Source organism: Oncorhynchus clarkii, chromosome 17 (assembly GCF_045791955.1).
Source record: "Oncorhynchus clarkii lewisi isolate Uvic-CL-2024 chromosome 17, UVic_Ocla_1.0, whole genome shotgun sequence".
NCBI classification, from domain to species: domain Eukaryota; kingdom Metazoa; phylum Chordata; class Actinopteri; order Salmoniformes; family Salmonidae; genus Oncorhynchus; species Oncorhynchus clarkii.
In genome coordinates this window covers 6,308,945-6,328,201 of record NC_092163.1, presented here as the reverse complement: position 1 = coordinate 6,328,201, position 19,257 = coordinate 6,308,945, and the positions used below count along the sequence as shown (strand labels likewise).

Sequence of the window (19,257 nt, the reverse complement as noted above, 5' to 3'; positions counted from 1 at the left end):
GGCTCTTGTGTGCTACAGAGACACCACTAATCAAGCAAGGCTCTTGCTGTTGCTACAGAGACACCACTAACCAAGCAAGGCTCTTGCTGGTGCCACTTGAATTAAACGGTTTCTACATCCCAAAATACAATGTTCAGATTTTCCTCAGACTTCAAAAAGGGTCTCCTGATGTGGTTCCAGTATTGTTGTGGACTTAGAGTTGGATATAGTCATGGTAGGATACATGATAGTGACAACACATGGAGTAGGGTTGGATATAGTGGCAACACATGGAGTTGGGTTGGATATAGTCATGGTAGGATACATGATAGTGACAACACATGGAGTAGTGGTTGATATAGTCATGGTAGGATACATGATAGTGACAACACATGGAGTAGTGGTTGATATAGTCATGGTAGGATACATGATAGTGACAACACATGGAGTAGTGGTTGATATAGTCATGGTAGGATACATGATAGTGACAACACATGGAGTAGTGGTTGATATAGTCATGGTAGGATACATGATAGTGACAACACATGGAGTTGGGTTGGATATAGTCATGGTAAGATACATGATAGTGGCAACACATGGAGATGGGTTGGATATAGTCATGGTAGGATACATGATAGAGGCAACACATGGAGGTGGGTTGGATATAGTGGCAACACATGGAGCTGGGTTGGAAATAGTCATGGTAGGATACATGATAGTGGCAACACATGGAGTTGGGTTGGATATAGTCATGGTAGGATACATGATAGAGGCAACACATGGAGTTGGGTTGGATATAGTGGCAACACATGGAGCTGGGTTGGAAATAGTCATGGTAGGATACATGATAGTGACAACACATGGAGTTGGGTTGGATATAGTCATGGTAGGATGCATGATAGTGACAACACATGGAGTTGGGTTGGATATAGTCATGGTAGGATACATGATAGAGGCAACACATGGAGTTGGGTTGGATATAGTGGCAACACATGGAGCTGGGTTGGAAATAGTCATGGTAGGATACATGATAGAGGCAACACATGGAGTTGGGTTGGATATAGTGGCAACACATGGAGCTGGGTTGGAAATAGTCATGGTAGGATACATGATAGTGGCAACACATGGAGTTGGGTTGGATATAGTCATGGTAGGATACATGATAGAGGCAACACATGGAGTTGGGTTGGATATAGTGGCAACACATGGAGCTGGGTTGGAAATAGTCATGGTAGGATACATGATAGAGACAACACATGGAGCTGGGTTGGATAAAGTCATGGTAGGATACATGATAGAGACAACACATGGAGCTGGGTTGGATATAGTCATGGTAGGATACATGATAGTGACAACACATGGAGTTGGGTTGGATATAGTCATGGTAAGATACATGATAGTGGCAACATATGGAGTTGGGTGGATATAGTCATGGTAGGATGCATGATAGTGGCAACACATGGAGGTGGGTTGGATATAGTCATGGTAGGATACATGATAGTGACAACACATGGAGTTGGGTTGGATATAGTCATGGTAGGATACATGATAGTGGCAACACATGGAGTTGGGTTGGATATAGTCATGGTAGGATACATGATAGAGGCAACACATGGAGTTGGGTTGGATATAGTGGCAACACATGGAGCTGGGTTGGAAATAGTCATGGTAGGATACATGATAGTGACAACACATGGAGTTGGGTTGGATATAGTCATGGTAGGATGCATGATAGTGACAACACATGGAGTTGGGTTGGATATAGTCATGGTAGGATACATGATAGAGGCAACACATGGAGTTGGGTTGGATATAGTGGCAACACATGGAGCTGGGTTGGATATAGTCATGGTAGGATACATGATAGTGACAACACATGGAGTTGGGTTGGATATAGTCATGGTAGGATGCATGATAGTGACAACACATGGAGTTGGGTTGGATATAGTCATGGTAGGATACATGATAGAGGCAACACATGGAGTTGGGTTGGATATAGTGGCAACACATGGAGCTGGGTTGGAAATAGTCATGGTAGGATACATGATAGAGGCAACACATGGAGTTGGGTTGGATATAGTGGCAACACATGGAGCTGGGTTGGAAATAGTCATGGTAGGATACATGATAGTGGCAACACATGGAGTTGGGTTGGATATAGTCATGGAAGGATACATGATAGAGGCAACACATGGAGTTGGGTTGGATATAGTGGCAACACATGGAGCTGGGTTGGAAATAGTCATGGTAGGATACATGATAGAGACAACACATGGAGCTGGGTTGGATAAAGTCATGGTAGGATACATGATAGAGACAACACATGGAGCTGGGTTGGATATAGTCATGGTAGGATACATGATAGTGACAACACATGGAGTTGGGTTGGATATAGTCATGGTAAGATACATGATAGTGGCAACATATGGAGTTGGGTGGATATAGTCATGGTAGGATGCATGATAGTGGCAACACATGGAGGTGGGTTGGATATAGTCATGGTAGGATACATGATAGTGACAACACATGGAGTTGGGTTGGATATAGTCATGGTAGGATGCATGATAGTGACAACACATGGAGTTGGGTTGGATATAGTCATGGTAGGATACATGATAGTGGCAACACATGGATATAGTCATGATAGGATACATGATAGCGGCAACACATGGATATAGTCATGGTAGGCTATACTATTCTATTTTAACTGCAATTGTGTTGGTCATTGTTACCAAGTGCAGCATTTATTCCAGTTGAAATAGTCAAAATACTTTACTCAACATTGGAGCTGTTTGTTGTTGACCACAAAGGGTCAGAGTTCAGCCCTGGACAAGAGTTACACACATATTAATGTTGTCTATATTAAGGGTGTCTATATTAATGTTGTCTATATTAAGGGTGTCTATATTAAGTGTGTCTATATTAAGGGTGTCTATATTAAGGGTGTCTATATTAATGTTGTCTATATTAAGGGTGTCTATATTAAGGGTGTCTATATTAAGGGTGTCTATATTAATGTTGTCTATATTGAGGGTGTCTATATTGAGGGTGTCTATATTGAGGGTGTCTATATTGAGGGTGTCTATATTAAGGGTGTCTATATTAATGTTGTCTATATTAAGGGTGTCTATATTAATGTTGTCTATATTGAGGGTGTCTATATTGAGGGTGTTTATATTAATGTTGTCTATATTAATGTTGTCTATATTAATGTTGTCTATATTAAGTGTGTCTATATTAAGGGTGTCTATATTAATGTTGTCTATATTAAGGGTGTCTACATTAATGTTGTCTATATTAAGGGTGTCTATATTAAGGGTGTCTATATTAAGGGTGTCTATATTAATGTTGTCTATATTAAGGGTGTCTATATTAATGTTGTCTATATTAAGGGTGTCTATATTAATGTTGTCTATATTAAGGGTGTCTATATTAAGTGTGTCTATATTAAGGGTGTCTATATTAATGTTGTCTATATTAAGGGTGTCTATATTAAGGGTGTCTATATTAAGGGTGTCTATATTGAGGGTGTCTATATTGAGGGTGTCTATATTAAGAGTGTCTATATTAATGTTGTCTATATTAAGGGTGTCTATATTAATGTTGTCTATATTGAGGGTGTCTATATTGAGGGTGTTTATATTAATGTTGTCTATATTAATGTTGTCTATATTAATGTTGTCTATATTAAGGGTGTCTATATTAATGTTGTCTATATTAAGGGTGTCTATATTAAGGGTGTCTATATTAATGTTGTCTATATTAAGGGTGTCTATATTAAGGGTGTCTATAGGGAACTGTTGGACGTCATCTTACATAAATCATGCAGAGAAGTAGTCACTAGATGGAGGAGGATCTGTTTAACAGTCTATTCAGTAGAAAGAGATGTAGTCACTAGATGGAGGAGGATCTGATTAACAGTCTATTCAGTAGAAAGAGATGTAGTCACTAGATGGAGGATCTGATTAACAGTCTATTCAGTAGAAAGATATGTAGTCACTAGATGGAGGAGGATCTGATTAACAGTCTATTCAGTAGAAAGAGATGTAGTCACTAGATGGAGGATCTGATTAACAGTCTATTCAGTAGAAAGATATGTAGTCACTAGATGAAGGATCTGATTAACAGTCTATTCAGTAGAAAGAGATGTAGTCACTAGATGGAGGAGGAGCTGATTAACAGTCTATTCAGTAGAAAGATATGTAGTCACTAGATGGAGGAGGATCTGATTAACAGTATATTCAGTAGAAAGAGATGGAGTCACTAGATGGAGGATCTGATTAACAGTCTATTCAGTAGAAAGAGATGGAGTCACTAGATGGAGGATCTGATTAACAGTCTATTCAGTAGAAAGAGATGTAGTCACTAGATGGAGGAGGATCTGATTAACAGTCTATTCAGTAGAAAGAGATGTAGTCACTAGATGGAGGATCTGATTAACAGTCTATTCAGTAGAAAGATATGTAGTCACTAGATGGAGGAGGATCTGATTAACAGTATATTCAGTAGAAAGAGATGTAGTCACTAGATGGAGGAGGCTCTGATTAACAGTCTATTCAGTAGAAAGAGATGGAGTCACTAGATGGAGGATCTGATTAACAGTCTATTCAGTAGAAAGAGATGTAGTCACTAGATGGAGGATCTGATTAACAGTCTATTCAGTAGAAAGATATGTAGTCACTAGATGGAGGAGGAGCTGATTAACAGTCTATTCAGTAGAAAGATATGTAGTCACTAGATGGAGGAGGATCTGATTAACAGTATATTCAGTAGAAAGAGATGTAGTCACTAGATGGAGGAGGCTCTGATTAACAGTCTATTCAGTAGAAAGAGATGGAGTCACTAGATGGAGGATCTGATTAACAGTCTATTCAGTAGAAAGAGATGTAGTCACTAGATGGAGGAGGATCTGATTAACAGTCTATTCAGTAGAAAGAGATGTAGTCACTAGATGGAGGAGGATCTGATTAACAGTCTATTCAGTAGAAAGAGATGTAGTCACTAGATGGAGGATCTGATTAACAGTCTATTCAGTAGAAAGAGATGTAGTCACTAGATGGAGGATCTGATTAACAGTCTATTCAGTAGAAAGAGATGTAGTCACTAGATGGAGGATCTGATTAACAGTCTATTCAGTAGAAAGAGAAGTCACTAGATGGAGGAGGATCTGATTAACAGTCTATTCAGTAGAAAGAGAAGTCACTAGATGGAGGATCTGATTAACAGTCTATTCAGTAGAAAGAGATGTAGTCACTAGATGGAGGATCTGATTAACAGTCTATTCACTAGAAAGAGAAGTCACTAGATGGAGGATCTGATTAACAGTCTATTCAGTAGAAAGAGATGTACAGTGCCTTGCGAAAGTATTCGGCCCCCTTGAACTTTGCGACCTTTTGCCACATTTCAGGCTTCAAACATAAAGATATAAAACTGTATTTTTTTGTGAAGAATCAACAACAAGTGGGACACAATCATGAAGTGGAACGACATTTATTGGATATTTCAAACTTTTTTAACAAATCAAATACAGTTTTATATCTTTATATTTGAAGCCTGAAATGTGGCAAAAGGTCGCAAAGTTCAAGGGGGCCGAATACTTTCGCAAGGCACTGTAGTCACTAGATGGAGAATCTGATTAACAGTCTATTCAGTAGAAAGAGATGTAGTCACTAGATGGAGGATCTGACTAACAGTCTATTCAGTAGAAAGAGATGTAGTCACTAGATGAAGGATCTGATTGGGTGATCATCGTTGAGACTTTATTGGTTAGATGTATTGCGGTAATTAAAATGAATGTACTCCCCCCAGCTGTTATGTCCCTTGCAGATGATCTCCCATCATATCACTGAGAAGTTCTTTAAAACAGAGCAATGTCACTATTTATTTGGTACAACAAGCAACCTAAAATTAAATTAGAAAAACTGCCAATCAAAAATGGGGTCTTGGCTGTACCTGTCTGTACCTGGCTGTACCTGTCTGTACCTAGCTGTACCTGGCTGTACCTAGCTGTACCTGGCTGTACCTGTCTGTACCTAGCTGTACCTAGCTGTACCTGGCTGTACCTAGCTGTACCTGGCTGTACCTGTCTGTACCTAGCTGTACCTAGCTGTACCTGGCTGTACCTGTCTGTACCTAGCTGTACCCGGCTGTACCTAGCTGTACCTGTCTGTACCTAGCTGTACCTGGCTGTACCTGGCTGTACCTGGCTGTACCTAGCTGTACCTGGCTGTACCTGGCTGTACCTAGCTGTACCTAGCTGTACCTAGCTGTACCTGGCTGTACCTGGCTGTACCTGTCTGTACCTGGCTGTACCTGGCTGTACCTAGCTGTACCTGGCTGTACCTAGCTGTACCTGGCTGTACCTGGCTGTACCTAGCTGTACCTAGCTGTACCTGGCTGTACCTGTCTGTACCTGGCTGTACCTAGCTGTACCTGGCTGTACCTAGCTGTACCTAGCTGTACCTGGCTGTACCTGGCTGTACCTGGCTGTACCTAGATGTACCTGGCTGTACCTGTCTGTACCTGGCTGTACCTAGCTGTACCTGGCTGTACCTGGCTGTACCTAGCTGTACCTGTCTGTACCTAGCTGTACCTGGCTGTACCTGGCTGTACCTGGCTGTACCTGGCTGTACCTAGCTGTACCTGTCTGTACCTAGCTGTACCTAGCTGTACCTGGCTGTACCTGGCTGTACCTGGCTGTACCTAGCTGTACCTGTCTGTACCTAGCTGTACCTGGCTGTACCTGGCTGTACCTAGCTGTACCTGGCTGTACCTGGCTGTACCTGGCTGTACCTAGCTGTACCTGTCTGTACCTGGCTGTACCTAGCTGTACCTGGCTGTACCTGGCTGTACCTAGCTGTACCTGGCTGTACCTGGCTGTACCTGGCTGTACCTAGCTGTACCTGGCTGTACCTAGCTGTACCTGGCTGTACCTGGCTGTACCTAGCTGTACCTGGTTGTACCTAGCTGTACCTGGCTGTACCTAGCTGTACCTGGCTGTACCTAGCTGTACCTAGCTGTACCTGGCTGTACCTAGCTGTACCTGGCTGTACCTGGCTGTACCTAGCTGTACCTGTCTGTACCTGGCTGTACCTAGCTGTACCTAGCTGTACCTAACAGTACCTAGCTGTACCTGGCTGTACCTAGCTGTACCTGGCTGTACCTGGCTGTACCTAACTGTACCTGGCTGTACCTAGCTGTACCTGGCTGTACCTGGCTGTACCTAACTGTACCTGGCTGTACCTAGCTGTACCTGGCTGTACCTAGCTGTCAGTATTATCACTGATCTACACAATTTAAGTTAATCTCTGAGTGGAATGAGCAACACCCAACTCATGCACACACACAAAGACATACACACAAAGACACACACACAAAGACAGAAATACCCTTAAATTGATGACTTTTTGTGAAAGTCATCACATAGATTGTTTGGGTTGAAATGATGTGGAAACAACGTTGAGTCAACCAGTTTTTTGTCCAAGTGGGGGTTTTGTTTGTGGAAGAGAATATGGTCGACGTTGCTGTCTGAAAGTGATTTCTATGTCCTTCGGTTGTCCTCTCGTTGGCCTGTTAATGACATCATCTCCGGATGTTCTCACCATATTTAATGTGTGATTGTGACTTTATAGTGCAGCTGTTTCTTTGTAGTAAAACACAAGTAATGTCCTGGTCATTGATGTGTCGTGTCGTAACCTTGTTGAGCTTATTAAAGAAATGTGTTTGAAGTAAAATATGTTTGAAATAAAGAGTGTCTCAGTCTTTGAAAGGGTCATTTGTAATCTTTAAGATGTCCCCTTTACCGAAGACCTAAACAGACCTAAACAGATACGTTCTCAGCTGTCCAGATGTAATGGTACGGTGGAAATTACTAGATTATGTTATAATGCTGTTATTGCATCGAATGGTTGATTTTATGCAACAGAACAGAGGGGTTGTTAGAACGCTCATCTGTGTGTGTTCTACTGCGGATGGACCTCTAGGAGATCTACGATGTCTTTGGGTGATACCGCATTCCAGAGCATGAGTTAATGTTTCTATACTGGGGTACCAGGGGGAGATGGCAGTTGGGGGGGCAGTTGTTACAACAGATACTGTCTGCTGTGAATTCTAAGTATCTTTCATACTAGTCTTAACCTTGTGACCCATTCCATACATCTGGTGTTTGTCATGTAGACTGAAGGAGGATGGACTTCGCTATAAAACGCTGTGGCTCAAACCAGATCGCTGACTTCTCAGTGATCACCTCCAGGGGTGATATAAAACGCTGTGGCTCAAACCAGATCGCTGACTTCTCAGTGATCACCTCCAGGGGTGATATAAAACGCTGTGGCTCAAACCAGATCGCTGACTTCTCAGTGATCACCTCCAGCTCCATTACTGCAGTAATTTAAATAATAAAGTTGACTTGTTTTGAAGAAATGTTGATTACAATAATTCCACCATAATGGTCAAGAGGTTGTGAACCTAGAGGGGCCCTTGCACACGTGTTTACGTACACATGTTGTCTGTTTATGAAGGAATAAATGATTGACAGGATATAGAACACGCAACAATTTACTAATGACTTAAACAGATCATTTTACCCAGGAGTGGGACAACATTCCACAGGCCACAATCAACTATAGGCAAATGGTGGTCACATCAGATACTGACTGGTTTTCTGATCGTGCCCCTACCATTTCTTCAAGGTATCTGTGACCATACAGATGCATATCTGTATTCCCAGTCATGTGAAAAACATAGATTCGGCCTCTAATGAATTTATTTAGATTGACTGATTTCCTTAATATGAACTTTAACTCAGTAAAAATGTTTGAAATTGTTACATTTTGTGTTCATATTTTTGTTCAGTATTTACATACACACACATGTTATATATATATATATATATATATATATATATATATACACAAAAACATATATGGGGGATTAGAAATGAAGTAGACAATTACATTGATGGAAGCTACAATCTAAGTTCAATATTAAAGCTGATCTTCCCCCTAGGACCAAAGACTTTTTACTCTAAAAATGTTCAGCCTACATCTATCCTATGTTCTACTGTTCTACTGTTCAGACTGTGTGTAATCTTTCATGTCTTTTCAGGTTACATAAGTGGGTAAAACTCCTTCCACACTGGGAGCAGTGGTAAGGCTTCTCGCCTGTGTGTATTCTTTGATGTATTTTCAGTTTACATAAGTGGGCAAAACTCTTTCCACACTGGGAGCAGGGGTACGGCTTCTCCCCTGTGTGTAATATCTCATGTGTTTTCAGGTTACATGAGTGGGTAAAACGCTTTCCACACTGGGAGCAGGGGTAAGGCTTCTCACCTGTGTGTAATCTCTCATGCGATTTCAGGTTACATAAGTGGGCAAAACTCTTTCCACACTGGGAACAGTGGTAAGGCTTCTCCCCCGTGTGTATTCTCTGATGTGTTTTCAGTTTACATAAGTGAGCAGAACTCTTTCCACACTGGGAGCATTTGAAAGGCTTCTCCCCTGTGTGTATGCTCTCATGTTTTTTCAGGTTGCTTTTCTGGGTAAAACTCTTTCCACACTGGGAGCAGTGGTAAGGCTTCTCCCCTGTGTGTATTCTCTCATGTTTTTTCAGGTGCTCTTTCTGGTTAAAACTCTTTCCACACTGGGAGCAGAGGTGTTGTCTTGCTGGTTTGGACTTCACTGGCTCTGGTTCCTCTGAGTCTGGTCTTTCTCCTGCCAAAGACAGAGTGTTCACTTAAATAGAGACCTGAACAAAACCTCCACATGACAAAACGGCCTTGCTACGAGGGTAAAATCCTAATCAGATCCCTCAATAATCTGAGGCCAATTTGAACAATCTTGGTGTGACTTAGCTTCCTGGTAATTACTAATAATATTTTATAAAAGTCAGATCACAAAAAACGAAACAGTTCCAGGACACTGAAGACATGTTTTACAAATCAGAACACAAAACAGTTCTATGACACAGACGTCACTGGATTCCAACCGAGCAGGTGGTTCTAAATATTCAACCTTTAGTTAACTAAACAGTTCTAGGACACTGAAGACACAGACATTGCTAGATTCCAATCAGCAGGTGGTTCTAAATATATAACTTTCATAGCTGTATGATACAGAATGTGACCTACACACTTCCTTAAACATAAAATAACTAAAGAAGTCATTTTGTGCGGGTTTTTGTTTTTACATTGGAGGCAAAAGCACGTGCTTTGACACAAAGCACATCAGTAACATCTCCCTGTTGTTGAAAGGGTTCGACACATGCTGTTTAAAAGGACCAATTTCTTATTTAAACGTTCAGATTTTCAACATTTTGACTAGCGCTGATGTCATATTTTGGGTAAAGTGAAAAATAAGAAGGTGAAATATTTTGGGTAGATGTTCCTAAAACTGATAGTAACTATATATAGTAAGTTTATATACAGCCATATTATAAAGTCTGAAAGGGCTTGTTCATTCACATGAATTCACTATGACATCATCATATGTTTCTAAAACTGATAGAAACTACACTGAACAAAAATATAAACACAACATGTAAAGTGTTGTGGCTTCATGAGCTGAAATAAAAGATCCCTGAAATGTTCCATACGTACAAAAAACTTATTTCTCTCAAAATTGTACACAAATTTGACATCCCTGTTACTGAACATGTATTCTCTGCCAAGATAATCCATCCACCTGACAGGTGTGGCATATCAAGAAGCTGATTAAACAGCATTATCATTACACAAGTGCACCTTGTGCTGGGGACAATAAAAGGCCACTCGAAAATGTGCAGTTTTGTCACACAGAAATGCCAGATGTCTCAGAGGGAGCCGGCAATTGGTATGCTGACTGCAGGAATGTCCACTGGAGCTGTTGCCATGGAATTTTATGTACACTACCAGTCAAAATGTTGGAGTCACCTACTCATTCATGGGGTTTTTCTTTACTTTTACAAATTTTTACATTGTAGAATAACAGTAAAGACATCAAAACTATGAATAAACATAAGGAATCAGGTAGTAACCGAAAGTGTTTAACAAATCAAAATATATATTAGATTCTTCAAAAGTAGCCCCCCCTTCGCCTTGACAGCTTTGCACACGTTTGGCATTCTCTCAACCAGCTTCACATGGAATGCTTTTCCAACCAGTCTTGAAGGAGTTCACACATATGCTGAGAACATGTTGGCTACTTTTCCTTCACTCTGCGGTCCGACTCTATCCCAAACCATCTCAATTTGGTTGAGGTCGGGGGATTGTGGAGGCCAGGTTATCTGATGAAGCACTCCATCACTCTCCTTCTTGGTCAAATATACCTTACACAGCCTGGAGGTGTTTTGTGTCATAGTCCTGTTGAAAAACAAATTAAAGCCCCACTAAGCCCAAACCAGATGGGATGGCGTATCGCTGCAGAATCCTGTGGTAGCCAACCTGGTTAAGTGTGACTTCTAAATCAATCACTGACAGAGTCAACAGCGAAGCACCCGCACACCATCACACATACGGAGATCATCCATTCACCTACTCCGCGTTTGAAACCAAAGATTGCAAATTTGGACTGATCAGACCAAAAGGACTGATATCCACCGGTCTAATGTCCATTGTTCGTGTTTCTTGGCCCAAGCAAGTCGCTTCTTATTGGTGTCCTTTAGCTGTGGTTTCTTTGCAGCAATTCAACCGTGAAGGACTGATTCATGCAGTCTCCTCTGAACAGTTGATGTTTTTTTTTATTTATTTTTTTTATTTCACCTTTATTTAACCAGGTAGGCTAGTTGAGAACACCTTTATTTAACCAGGTAGGCTAGTTGAGAACACCTTTATTTAACCAGGTAGGCTAGTTGAGAACACCTTTATTTAACCAGGTAGGCTAGTTGAGAACACCTTTATTTAACCAGGTAGGCTAGTTGAGAACACCTTTATTTAACCAGGTAGGCTAGTTGAGAACACCTTTATTTAACCAGGTAGGCCAGTTGAGAACACCTTGGTAGGCTAGTTGACACCTTTATTTAACCAGGTAGGCTAGTTGAGAACACCTTTATTTAACCAGGTAGGCTAGTTGAGAACACCTTTATTTAACCAGGTAGGCTAGTTGAGAATACATTTAACCAGGTAGGCCAGTTGAGAACACCTTTATTTAACCAGGTAGGCTAGTTGAGAACACCTTTATTTAACCAGGTAGGCTAGTTGAGAACACCTTTATTTAACCAGGTAGGCTAGTTGAGAACACCTTTATTTAACCAGGTAGGCACCTTTATTTAACCAGGTAGGCTAGTTGAGAACACCTTTATTTAACCAGGTAGGCTAGTTGAGAACACCTTTATTTAACCAGGTTTTATTTAACCAGGTAGGCTAGTTGAGAACACCTTTATTTAACCAGGTAGGCTAGTTGAGAACACCTTTATTTAACCAGGTAGGCCAGTTGAGTTGAGAACACCTTTATTTAACCAGGTAGGCTAGTTGAGAACACCTTTATTTAACCAGGTAGGCTAGTTGAGAACACCTTTATTTAACCAGGTAGGCTAGTTGAGAACACCTTTATTTAACCAGGTAGGCTAGTTGAGAACACCTTTATTTAACCAGGTAGGCTAGTTGAGAACACCTTTATTTAACCAGGTAGGCTAGTTGAGAACACCTTTATTTAACCAGGTAGGCTAGTTGAGAACACCTTTATTTAACCAGGTAGGCTAGTTGAGAACACCTTTATTTAACCAGGTAGGCTAGTTGAGAACACCTTTATTTAACCAGGTAGGCTAGTTGAGAACACCTTTATTTAACCAGGTAGGCTAGTTGAGAACACCTTTATTTAACCAGGTAGGCTAGTTGAGAACACCTTTATTTAACCAGGTAGGCTAGTTGAGAACAAGTTCTCATTTGCAACTGCGACCTGGCCAAGATAAAGCATAGCAGTGTGAACAGACAACACAGAGTTACACATGGTGTAAACAATTAACAAGTCAATAACACAGTAGAAAAAAGGGGAGTCTATATATACATTGTGTGCAAAAGGCATGAGAAGGTAGGCAAATAATTACAATTATGCAGATTAACACTGGAGTGATAAATGATCAGATGGTTATGTAAAGGTAGAGATAGAGATATTGGTGTGCAAAAGAGCAGAAAAATAAATAAATAAAAACAGTATGGGGATGAGGTAGGTGAAAATGGGTGGGCTATTTACCAATAGACTATGTACAGCTGCAGCGATCGGTTAGCTGCTCAGATAGCAGATGTTTGAAGTTGGTGAGGGAGATAAAAGTCTCCAACTTCAGCGATTTTTGCAATTCGTTCCAATCACAGGCAGCAGAGAACTGGAACGAAAGGCGGCCAAATGAGGTGTTGGCTTTAGGGATGATCAGTGAGATACACCTGCTGGAGCGCGTGCTACGGATGGGTGTTGCCATCGTAACCAGTGAACTGAGATAAGGCGGAGCTTTACCTAGCATGGACTTGTAGATGACCTGGAGCCAGTGGGTCTGGCGACGAATATGTAGCGAGGGCCAGCCGACTAGAGCATACAAGTCGCAGTGGTGGGTGGTATAAGGTGCTTTAGTGACAAAACGGATGGCACTGTGATAAACTGCATCCAGTTTGCTGAGTAGAGTGTTGGAAGCAATTTTGTAGATGACATCGCCGAAGTCGAGGATCGGTAGGATAGTCAGTTTTACTAGGGTAAGTTTGGCGGCGTGAGTGAAGGAGGCTTTGTTGCGGAATAGAAAGCCGACTCTTGATTTGATTTTCGATTGGAGATGTTTGATATGGGTCTGGAAGGAGAGTTTAGAGTCTAGCCAGACACCTAGGTACTTATAGATGTCCACATATTCAAGGTCGGAACCATCCAGGGTGGTGATGCTGGTCAGGCGTGCGGGTGCAGGCAGCGAACGGTTGAGAAGCATGCATTTGGTTTTACTAGCGTTTAAGAGCAGTTGGAGGCCACGGAAGGAGTGCTGTATGGCATTGAAGCTCGTTTGGAGGTTAGATAGCACAGTGTCCAAGGACGGGCCGGAAGTATATAGAATGGTGTCGTCTGCGTAGAGGTGGATCAGGGAATCGCCCGCAGCATGAGAAACATCATTGATATATACAGAGAAAAGAGTCGGCCCGAGAATTGAACCCTGTGGCACCCCCATAGAGACTGCCAGAGGACCGGACAGCATGCCCTCCGATTTGACACACTGAACTCTGTCTGCAAAGTAATTGGTGAACCAGGCAAGGCAGTCATCCGAAAAACCGAGGCTACTGAGTCTGCCGATAAGAATACGGTGATTGACAGAGTCGAAAGCCTTGGCAAGGTCTATGAAGACGGCTGCACAGTACTGTCTTTTATCGATGGCGGTTATGATATCGTTTAGTACCTTGAGCGTGGCTGAGGTACACCCGTGACCGGCTCGGAAACCAGATTGCACAGCGGAGAAGGTACGGCGGGATTCAAGATGGTCAGTGATCTGTTTGTTGACTTGGCTTTCGAAGACCTTAGATAGGCAGGGCAGGATGGATATTGGTCTGTAACAGTTTGGGTCCAGGGTGTCGCCCCCTTTGAAGAGGGGGATGACTGCGGCAGCTTTCCAATCCTTGGGGATCTCAGACGATATGAAAGAGAGGTTGAACAGGCTGGTAATAGGGGTTGCGACAATGGCGGCGGATAGTTTCAGGAATAGAGGGTCCAGATTGTCAAGCCCAGCTGATTTGTACGGGTCCAGGTTTTGCAGCTCTTTCAGAACATCTGCTATCTGGATTTGGGTAAAGGAGAACCTGGAGAGGCTTGGGCGAGTAGCTGCGGGGGGGGGGGGGGAGCTGTTGGACGAGGTTGGAGTAGCCAGGCGGAAGGCATGGCCAGCCGTTGAGAAATGCTTGTTGAAGTTTTCGATAATCATGGATTTATCGGTGGTGACCGTGTTACCTAGCCTCAGTGCAGTGGGCAGCTGGGAGGAGGTGCTCTTGTTCTCCATGGACTTCACAGTGTCCCAGAACTTTTTGGAGTTGGAGCTACAGGATGCAAACTTCTGCCTGAAGAAGTTGGCTTTAGCTTTCCTGACTGACTGTGTGTATTGGTTCCTGACTTCCCTGAACAGTTGCATATCGCGGGGACTGTTCGATGTTAGTGCAGTCCGCCACAGGATGTTTTTGTGCTGGTCGAGGGCAGTCAGGTCTGGAGTGAACCAGGGGCTATATCTGTTCTTAGTTCTGCATTTTTTGAACGGAGCATGCTTATCTAAAATGGTGAGGAAGTTACTTTTAAAGAAAGACCAGGCATCCTCAACTGACGGGATGAGGTCAATGTCCTTCCAGGATACCCGGGCCAGGTCGATTAGAAAGGCCTGCTCACAGAAGTGTTTTAGGGAGCGTTTGACAGTGATGAGGGGTGGTCGTTTGACTGCGGCTCCATAGCGGATACAGGCAATGAGGCAGTGATCGCTGAGATCCTGGTTGAAGACAGCGGAGGTGTATTTGGAGGGCCAGTTGGTCAGGATGACGTCAATGAGGGTGCCCTTGTTTACAGAGTTAGGGTTGTACCTGGTGGGTTCCTTGATGATTTGAGTGAGATTGAGGGCATCTAGCTTAGATTGTAGGACTGCCGGGGTGTTAAGCATATCCCAGTTTAGGTCACCTAACAGAACAAACTCTGAAGCTAGATGGGGGGCGATCAATTCACAAATGGTGTCCAGGGCACAGCTGGGAGCTGAGGGGGGTCGGTAGCAGGCGGCAACAGTGAGAGACTTATTTCTGGAGAGAGTAATTTTCAAAATTAGTAGTTCGAACTGTTTGGGTATGGACCTGGAAAGTATGACATTACTTTGCAGGCTATCTCTGCAGTAGACTGCAACTCCTCCTCCTTTGGCAGTTCTATCTTGACGGAAGATGTTATAGTTGGGTATGGAAATCTCAGAATTTTTGGTGGCCTTCCTGAGCCAGGATTCAGACACGGCAAGGACATCAGGGTTAGCAGAGTGTGCTAGAGCAGTGAGTAAGACAAACTTAGGGAGGAGGCTTCTGATGTTGACATGCATGAAACCAAGGCTTTTTCGATCACAGAAGTCAACAAATGAGGGTGCCTGGGGACATGCAGGGCCTGGGTTTACCTCCACATCACCCGCGGAACAGAGAAGGAGTAGTATGAGGGTGCGGCTGAAGGCTATCAAAACTGGTCGCCTAGGGCGTTGGGGACAGAGAATAAGAGGAGCAGGTTTCTGGGCATGGTAGAATATATTCAGGGCATAATGCGCAAACAGGGGTATGGTGGGGTGCGGGTACAGCGGAGGTAAGCCCAGGCACTGGGTGATGATGAGAGAGGTTGTATCTCTGGACATGCTGGTTGTAATGGGTGAGGTCACCGCATGTGTGGGGGGTGGGACAAAGGAGGTAACAGGGGTATAAAGAGTGGAACTAGGGGCTCCATTGTAAACTAAAACAATGATAACTAACCTGCACAACAGTATACAAGGCATATTGACATTTGAGAAAGACATACAGCGAGGCATACAGTAATCACAGGTGTTGAATTGGGAGAGCTAGCTAAAACAGTAGGTGAGACAACAGCTAATCAGCTAGCACAACAACAGCAGGTAGAATGGCGATTGATTAGGCAGAGAGGGTCGGATTAACTACACACAGAGCCTAAGTGCGGCTGGGGCCGACAGATAAAACATAAACAAGCAGAATGGATTACCGTGATTAATGGACAGTCCAGCATGCATCAGCTATGTAGCCAAGTGATCAGTGTCCAAGGGGCAGCGGTGGATGGGGCAGGGAAGCTGGACTGGCGAGTGTTATCCAGGTTAGAAAACTAACAATGACCAAATAGCTTGTAGCCAGTTAGCTGGTTAGCTTCTGGAGGTTCTTGAGTGTGTTCTAAAATGTAAAGATAATAGCGGTTCCGTATCACATTGGGTGAGGCAGGTTACCGGAAGGTATAAACAAATTAAAAATCGAAAAGGGATAGAAAGTAAATATGGGTTCAGTGAGTGTTTGGGACGCGGCGATTCAGACGGTTAGCAGGCCTGTGCTAACAAGCTAACAGTTAGTAGACGGTGCTAAACACGGTAGCAGTTAGCGGACCGGGCTAAACAAGCTAGCAGTTAGCAGGCCGAATTTGCAAGCAAGGAGATAGCAAGGGCTAGAGAGTTAGCCTTTGGGGACGTCGCGATGGGGGTATCTGTTTATTCCTCTTCATGCAGTGACATCGATGGACCGGTCGTGGGTCTGGATATTGTAGCCCAGGAGCTCAAAATGTTCCGTTTGCGATGGGAATCCGGGGATGAAAAATAAAATAATAAATAGGTCCGTTATGCTCTGGTTAGAGTCGCGTTGTTCGAACTGGCGAGAGCTTTCCGAGCTAAAGGTTAGCTGATGACCGGTTAGCTGAAGACCGCTAGCAATGTTTTGCTGAAGCTGGTAGTTCGTTGGCTAGCTTCAGTTGAGGGGTTCCAAGGTCCGAAGTAAATATAAATACTTTAGGAAAAATAGCTACGTTGGGTGAGGCGGGTTGCAGGAGAGTATTTAGAAGAAGTTGAGGTTCAGCAAAAAGTTTTAAAGATATGTGAAGAAAAAAAAACGAAAACAAACGATATATACAAGGGACACAACACGACAATACGTCCTACTGCTACGCCATCTTGGATCCAATGTTGAGATGCGTCTCTTAATTTAACTCTGTGAAGCATTTATTTGGGCTGCAATTTCTGAGGCTGGTAACTCTAATGAAGTTATTCTCTGCAGCAGAAGTAACTCTGGGTCTTCCTTTCCTGTGGTGGTCCTTAAAGTAATGAGAGCTAGTTTCATCATAGCGCTTGATGTTTTGTGCGACTGCACTTGAAAGAACTTGACATTTTCCGGATTAACTGACCTTCATGTCTTCAAGTAATGATGGAATGTGGTTTCTCTTTGCTTATTTGAGCTGTTCTTGCCATAATATGGACTAGATCTTTTCCAAATAGGACCATCTTCTGTATACCCCCCCCCCCCCCCCCCCCTTGTCACAACACAACTGATTGCCTCAAACACATGAAGGAAAGACATTCCACAAACTTTTAACAAGGCACACCTGTTAATTTAAATGCATTCCAGGTGACTACATCTTGAAGCTGGTTGAGAGAATGCCATGAGTGTGCAAATCTGTCATCAAGTCAAAGGGTGGTTACTTTGAAGAATCTCAAATATACTTTGATTTGTTTAACACTTTTTTGGTTACTTAATGATTCCTTATGTGTTATTTCATAGTTTTGATGACTTCACTATTATTCTACATAGTCAAAATAAAGAAAAACACCTGGAATGAGTTGGTGTAATATATAGTCTATATATATATATATATATATCTATATATATATATATATATATATATATATATATATATATATATATATATATATATATATATATCAGTATATATATCAGTATATACAGTGACTTGCGAAAGTATTCGGCCCTCTTGAACTTTGCGACCTTTTGCCACATTTCAGGCTTCAAACATAAAGATATAAAACTGTATTTTTTTGTGAAGAATCAACAACAAGTGGGACACAATCATGAAGTGGAACGACATTTATTGGATATTTCAAACTTTTTTAACAAATCAAAAACTGAAAAATTGGGTGTGTGGCGCTACAAAGTATTAACTTAAGGGGGCTGAATAATTTTGCACGCCCAATTTTTCAGTTTTTGACTCACAAGAAAAGCTTTTCACTCATATTTCATGGCTTTTTGAGAGTTTAAAATATATATTTGCCTTTTTTAACAAGTCCTGAAGATCAGATGTTAATGAAGCAATACAGACCACATAGAAGTGTCTGGAGTTTATTGGTTTCTCTCTAAATCTAACTTTCATCAAGGTTTTATATGGTCTATTGGTTTCTCTCTTTTCATTGGCAGAATCCTTTTTCAGTGTTATGATATTCATAACATCCATATCCACCAGTCTATCTTCCTGTCAACTAACAGAACTCTGCTAGTTGTCCTGGTAACAGATACCAGTTTTCTTCATGTCAACTATTTTTATTGTTATTTTATATTTATTTTATATTTAACCTTTATTTAACCAGGCAAGTCAGATAAGAACAAAATCTTATTGACAATGACGGCCTAGGAACAGTGGGTCAACTGCCCTGTTCAGGGGCAGAACGGCAGATTTTTACCTTGTCAGCTCGGGGATTCGATCGGTTAGTGGTCCAACGCTCCAGCAGACTACTCCAACCACCAGGCTACCTGCCACCCCAAAACTAACAGAACTCTGCTGGTTGTCCTGGTAACAGATACCAGATCTATTTCATTTGTTCAAACTAAACTACAGCACTTACTCT

General features: G+C 42.2%; 1 protein-coding gene across 1 annotated transcript in view; it reads right to left on the bottom strand.

Annotated features, from left to right (window-relative positions):
- The window catches only part of LOC139370061 (zinc finger protein 665-like), a 166,186-nt gene that overhangs the window by 12,402 nt on the left and 134,527 nt on the right, over positions 1-19,257 (bottom strand). The window contains exon 5 of the mRNA XM_071109371.1: positions 9,090-9,635. Coding sequence (XP_070965472.1) covers positions 9,090-9,635 — 546 coding nt within the window. The remainder of the gene's footprint in view (positions 1-9,089; positions 9,636-19,257) is intronic.